This window comes from Micropterus salmoides, unplaced genomic scaffold, assembly GCF_014851395.1.
Source record: "Micropterus salmoides isolate LMB-PRFRI ecotype aquatic unplaced genomic scaffold, ASM1485139v1 Ms_hic_scaffold_17, whole genome shotgun sequence".
In the NCBI taxonomy this organism is placed as follows: Eukaryota; Metazoa; Chordata; class Actinopteri; order Centrarchiformes; family Centrarchidae; genus Micropterus; species Micropterus salmoides.
In genome coordinates, this window is record NW_024040817.1 from 24,691,121 (window position 1) to 24,697,120 (window position 6,000).

A 6,000-nucleotide genomic window follows, 5' to 3' on the forward strand; every position below is an offset into this window, starting at 1 on the left:
AAACTCGAGGCTTTAAAACGGCAATCCACAAACCCACAGGTGACGTCACGATGTCTACGTCCACTTCTTATATACAGTCTATGACTGTGACATTGCACGGACAAGGGGAAAAATGGTAAGGGTACCACCCAACCTAGCGTGGCAACATGGTCGCAGTGATAATGCCAACATGTGGATGTTTAGCAGGTGTACTTGCTAACATTTGTTGATTAGCACTTAACACGAGTACAACTCAGGCAGATGGGAGTGACATTAGCTTGGCAGATACTTATATATATATTACTTATATAATATATAAGTATTAGACATCATGTGCTAGATGAAATATTAAGGGATCCCCAAAGTTGTTACAGTTCATCATTCATGAATGTGTGTGCCAAATTCCATGGCAATTAGTCCAATAGCTGTCAGACATTTCCCGCAAAACTACAAATGTCAACCTCATGGTGGCACTAGATGAAAAGTCAGGGAATCGCCAAAGTCAAAGGGATGCACGTCAGTTCAGCATTTTGTGCCAACCCATCCAAAAGTTGATGATATATTTCAGTATGGAACAAAGTGGTGGAATTTGACATACACTAAAGCCTGCATGGCTGCTAGTGTGCTAAAAATATTAACTAAAAACACAAATATTTTAAGGGCCATCTTTGCAGTCTAACCCCAATTTCATCAGCTAATGAAGTACCATTGTTATTCACACTTTCTGTGCCAATACGGCATGTGAGATCTGGTAAATCTTACATCTAGGTTTGACTAAGTAGAGGGGAGTTGATTAGCACTAAACACGAGTACAACTCAGGCAGATGGGAGTGACATCAGTGGGGGACTGGGGGTAATCATGCCCTGTCCCACTGCCCCTATTTTTATGACAAAAGCCTTTCTTGTGCCCAATCTGCAAGCATTATTCATATTTATGTATATTCCATATATACTTAACAGTATGTTTTGTCCTTGATTGAGGCTTTCTTTATGTCTGTGAAAATCTCCCATTCTGTCTAACACATGTCCCAAGAAAGAGCCCCACCACCACCTCCAGCTCCCTGCTCACTTTTTCTTCTCTGCTTTATCTACACACATTACTCAATCATACAAATACTGCTTGGACAGCAAGAAGTGAGCCCCGGACCATTCTGTAACACAATACGTTAACAGCTCACCCTCCAAAGGGTGTCCCTTTCCTAAAACGCTTGGTTTGGGTAATTGTAATAACATAACAAAACACGTCATGCTGGACGGAGCCGGTAAAGAGGTGGCTCCAGAAGGAACCGCAGGCTCTTCACACTCAAAGCTCCGGGACAGGCCAGGGAAACACTTAGTGGCTAGTATACTTTACACTCATTTAATCAAATTCTCCCAGAAGAGCGAACCGGAGTAAAAAAAAAAAAGTGGGGGTAGGGGAGTAATTACTTCCACGTTAAAACAACACCAAGCCTGCTGGCGATCACGGTGGGTCGGCAGTTAACAGCGCCTTTACGTAACTTAGACGATGACTTTTTAAGAACTTTTTTTTGTGTAGACAAATCAGAGCCACAGAGGATCAGGCTCTTTGAAGGGCATGGATGAGGATATTAAATCTCCCAGTGTTGCTTTAATGGGAGCCCTTTGGTAATGAAATAAAAGTTGAGCTGTTAAGTCTAGGCTTTGTTGCTTTTTAGAGGAGGGGGAGGTTTTTCCCTGTAGCAGAAGTGTAGCTGTTTGACTGATGGTGAAGCTTCTGCATTCAGCTAAACATCCATGTTTCATTTTGGGGGGCATAACTTGTCTTCCTGCTTAATTTAACTCGTAACATCTTTACATTGCAACGTGACTAACATTTAAATGTTCAACTCTGACGAACTTCGTTGAGTCTCATTTATCAGTTTCAGGTTTATTTCTTTAAACCTAGAAGAGGACAGTGATAAAATCTTCTGTCAGAATCCAAAGGAAACTTCTTTGTTTAGCAGTTTCGATAAAAACACATCCCATGGACATAAACCAGTGATCCACTAATTTAGCCCTGGCAAGTTGGCCTAACGTTATTTGTGTTTGTGTGTGTGTGTGTGTGTGTGTGTGTGTGTGTGTGTGTGTGTGTGTGTGTGTGTGTTTATGTGTGTTTATATTTGACTGTACGAATTGGTGCACAGTCAGGGAGGTGGAAGAGGAGGCTGGAGGAAGAGGTCAGGAAAACCACAGCACCCAAAGTGAGGGGAACAAAGTGTCGCATGGATCCAGGGCCTGGGCCACAGGAATTCTGGGACAAGTGACCTATACTTTACAAGTAGCCCAGCTAACCATATACACAGAGCTCTACCATCGCAACATAATAATACAGTAGGCTTTTCTCAGAGAAGAGCACAGAAGGTTAAGACAAAAAGAGAGAAAGAGCTCAGGAAATTGTCTTGCTAGCTTTGACATTTTCCAATAACATAATCACATTCAAGCCTTTTAAACACCAACTGTTAGATCTGGACAGTCTGACGGGCAAATTTGCAACAGTTCAGTTTCATCCCTATAATCTAAGCACAATATCCAGTTGCCATTGCGCACAGCCTTCTTCCTGATGTGAACAAAATTGCAAACAAGAACGCAGGCTGTGCCATCTGCCCGTGTGTAGGTTGTAATCATAAGCTTTTCTGTGCTGCGGACCATTTTTCATTTGTTTTGTGGCTTTTAAAGATGGGGCAGCGAAAGATCTACTTGGTCTGGAAAACCACTCCGCTGTTGAGCGCTGGGTTTGCAGTCAGGGTAGTGTGCCAACAGTGGAACTCATTCTTTCTCTCCGTGTCTCACTTTTATTTTCAATTCAATTTGGTTTAAATTAAATAGCATCTACTTGCAAACGTAGAACAACAGCAAGGTCAAGTAGTTTTTGCTTAACTTATCCTCTGTGGGTGTGTTCATGTGTTTGCGTGACTCAGTCTTGTCAGTAAAGAATGTTTTGCTGTTTCCCCCCCCTTTCTTAAACATTGAAAATCACCAAAAATGGTACACAGACACTTTCACGCACTCACACACCCACCGCTATCTGAAACTCCCCTCTAAATTTGATCATCTGTGATTAAGGCTCTTCGCTCTGCACCAGAGCTTTATAGCTGTCACTTGCAGATGAATGAGGCGGCTCAGGATATATCTAGTTTCACTGATGCCTTTGCACACCTGTGACTTTGACATGCTAAGCAGCATGCAACTTAGATTCATCAATAAGAAAGGATTATTCACTTCACTGCTACTTCACTCTAGCTCCTTTAGAGAGGTCAAAGTTTAGAGGCCTGCTTCAAGGTTTCTTGGTGCTGATCCAGCATCTTTTTCAAATGTATGCCAACATGGGATTAAATCATGATATTTAGTCTAAAACAAGGGAAGTCCATGTTTGATGTTGCTGTGGGCTTGGAGGCAAACATTTGCAACCTTGTTTCAGTCCTCTGGCTGGAGAGCCAATCACTTGTGCTCGCATGTGTTCTCAAAATAGGCTAGCCTCTGAATGGTGGGTATAGAAGTTTATTTGCAGTAGGCTTGAAGAAAAAAAAAAACAGCTGTGTGGTAAAAAGTGGCAAAACAATCTCGCGTTGTCCTGATTAAAACCAATGTGTTCACACCAATATGTTTGAATCTGGACATGAACGATTTGTATTTTGATTTTTAGTTGTCCTTGAGCTAGGTTACTAGTGATAATGCTTTAAGATGGAATTCACTGTAAATTCCTATATAAATATATTTTCATAAGGCTAGGTAAGTTAAGTCTAGGTGATACCTTGTGAGGAGCTTTGAGCAGCCGGTGGACGCCTGCTAACTGGTTGATGAGTGGGATGTCCTCCCTGAAGGTGTACAGCGGCGGTCTCGTCGGTTCTGGGAAATTGGTGCTGTTGAACGGATCGGTGTCATCTAAAAACTGAACCCTGCAAACAAACGTGGCCATGGTGCATCCATGCAAGTGGCTCCTCTGAGGGGGTAGCCCGGTTCGATGAGAGCTGTACCAGCTAGACGGCTCTGGTCGCTGAGCGCTCCTCTGCTGGTAACGACAACAAACCCGGGTCACCAAGTGCGCCCTGTGCGCAGCAGGACGGGGGTGCGGGGGGAGTGACGGTACTGGAAGCCGGAGAGGTTGGCTCTGCTCGCCCTGGTCGTTTTGACGCCGCTGTGTTATTCTCGGAGAGGCAGGTGGCCAGTGATAAAGGGGAGGCAGCAGGCTCTCCCAGCCTGAGAGTGAAGGATCAGCGCAGCTCGGGACAGCCGGTCTGCTGTCTGTCTGAGTCCCAGTAAATCCACCCCCCACACCCCTCCCTCCTCATATCTCTTTTCCCCTCTGCCTCATCTCTCCCTCCTCCCCCTCCCTTCAGATCACCGTACCACCACCCGGCTTAGCAGTCGCTTCCTATGTGAAAATGAACTATAAGGCAATATTATACAGAATAATATGAACATATGTCAAATAACGATCTAAGACGCCGTTGTAACATTACAGAAAAGGCTAAATAATAAAGCCCAACACACCATCGAGTAATAAATAGGGTGAATAAACTAGGAGGCTATTCAGGCTGCATTAGAACTGACACTGTGTTAGCTTTTACAGAATGTGATGGTGCTATTAAATAAATAGCCTAAAACAACTTGGTCAAAGATTGGTGTAGTGCCACTACACAGTGCAACAAACTAGAGTATTACAGGAGTAACTGTTTGCTGTCTGGAGTTCTGTTGCAAGTTAAAGCGCAATTTTGAACAATGCTGGCATCTAGTGGCCAAAAAGTTTAAACGCAGTTAGTGCAGTATTTCTGACGTCAGAATCAGAAACAACTTTATTGCCAAGTTTGTTTTTACAAATACAAGGAATTTGCTTTGGTGACTAGGTGCGCAATAATACCTTTAAAAATATAAAAATATGAAATTGACAAAATAAATAGAATATATAGAACAGAATAGAATACACTTTATTGTACCGGAGGGGAAATTGGTCTTCGCACAGTGCTACAATCTGTTGCTTCTTAACACAATCATGGGAAACCATCATAAAATCAACATAAAATTTAAAACCGACCAAAGATCAACATAAGATATCTTAAGACATGACAAGACACTAAAAAAGTGACAGTAAGAATTGCTAGATGCAAAAGTGCTGGCGTATTTTTTGCTCTATTGTACTAAGATTTAGTATTTGGGGTGGGGTGTTATTGGTTGGATCATAAGAGTCAGTAACAGTGGGGGTCCCGGGCCTTGTTGACAAGGCCAACTGCTGACGGGTAGAAGCTGTTTCTGTGGCGAGAGGTTTTGGTCCAACCTCCTGCCAGAGGGGAGAGTCTGAAACAGTTTGTGTCCGGGGTGGGAGGGGTCAGCCACAATTTCTTCTGCTCGCTGCAGAGTCCCGGAACCGCACAGGCCCTGGAGGGATGGAAGATCGTGGCCTGTTACACTGGCCAGTTAGTGTGTTTTCTGAAATATTGTGTTTTTACTGCTGCTGCTGTTTTTGTGAAATGTTCTCTTTCTTTTGTTTCATATATTTCTTTATCATTTCTTTTTATGAAATGTTATGTTTTATACTTAAAAATACATAAACTTTTACTTGTTGTGTCCTCACCTTAATAATGATACAAACAAGAAGACCACTATCGCTCCACACCCAACTAATATCTGAATGACTCTGTATTCTTGAGCGATTTTTTGTTTTTTCATACAATTTCTTGTGAGATCAAAGTATTCTACTACTTAACATTCTTCTGTCACACATTTACAGTAGTTAGGTTTCTTATTAACAGTTCTTAATCTACATTCACTCTCAGGTTCGTATCATGATCAATGTTTAAAATATTACTTAACTGCAAGCATACTGTAGTAAAGGTCTTCATTGGTAACTTTTCATGATAAATTTAGAACTATGACTTGGTGTATTCGACAGTAGTGTCCTTTTTCAGTTCCCGTTTGCTATCAGATATGTGGTACAAGCTACATAGTTAATAAATTATAATAAACTAACACATTTGCACATTGCACCTACATGTGTGTGCATTCAAAATTCTCCACCACACACCT

General features: G+C 42.1%; 1 protein-coding gene across 3 annotated transcripts in view; it reads right to left on the reverse strand.

The window, feature by feature from the left end:
* fhod3a (formin homology 2 domain containing 3a) overlaps positions 1-4,220 on the reverse strand; it is a 64,482-nt gene extending 60,262 nt beyond the window's left edge. For 2 of the 3 annotated variants that reach the window (XM_038725252.1, XM_038725251.1), the window contains exon 1: positions 3,731-3,895. In XM_038725252.1, coding sequence (XP_038581180.1) covers positions 3,731-3,895 — 165 coding nt within the window. Of the gene's footprint in view, positions 1-3,730 lie in introns of all 3 variants that reach the window. The other variant, XM_038725250.1, reaches the window with a different exon arrangement.
* Between the last annotated feature and the right edge of the window lie 1,780 nt (positions 4,221-6,000).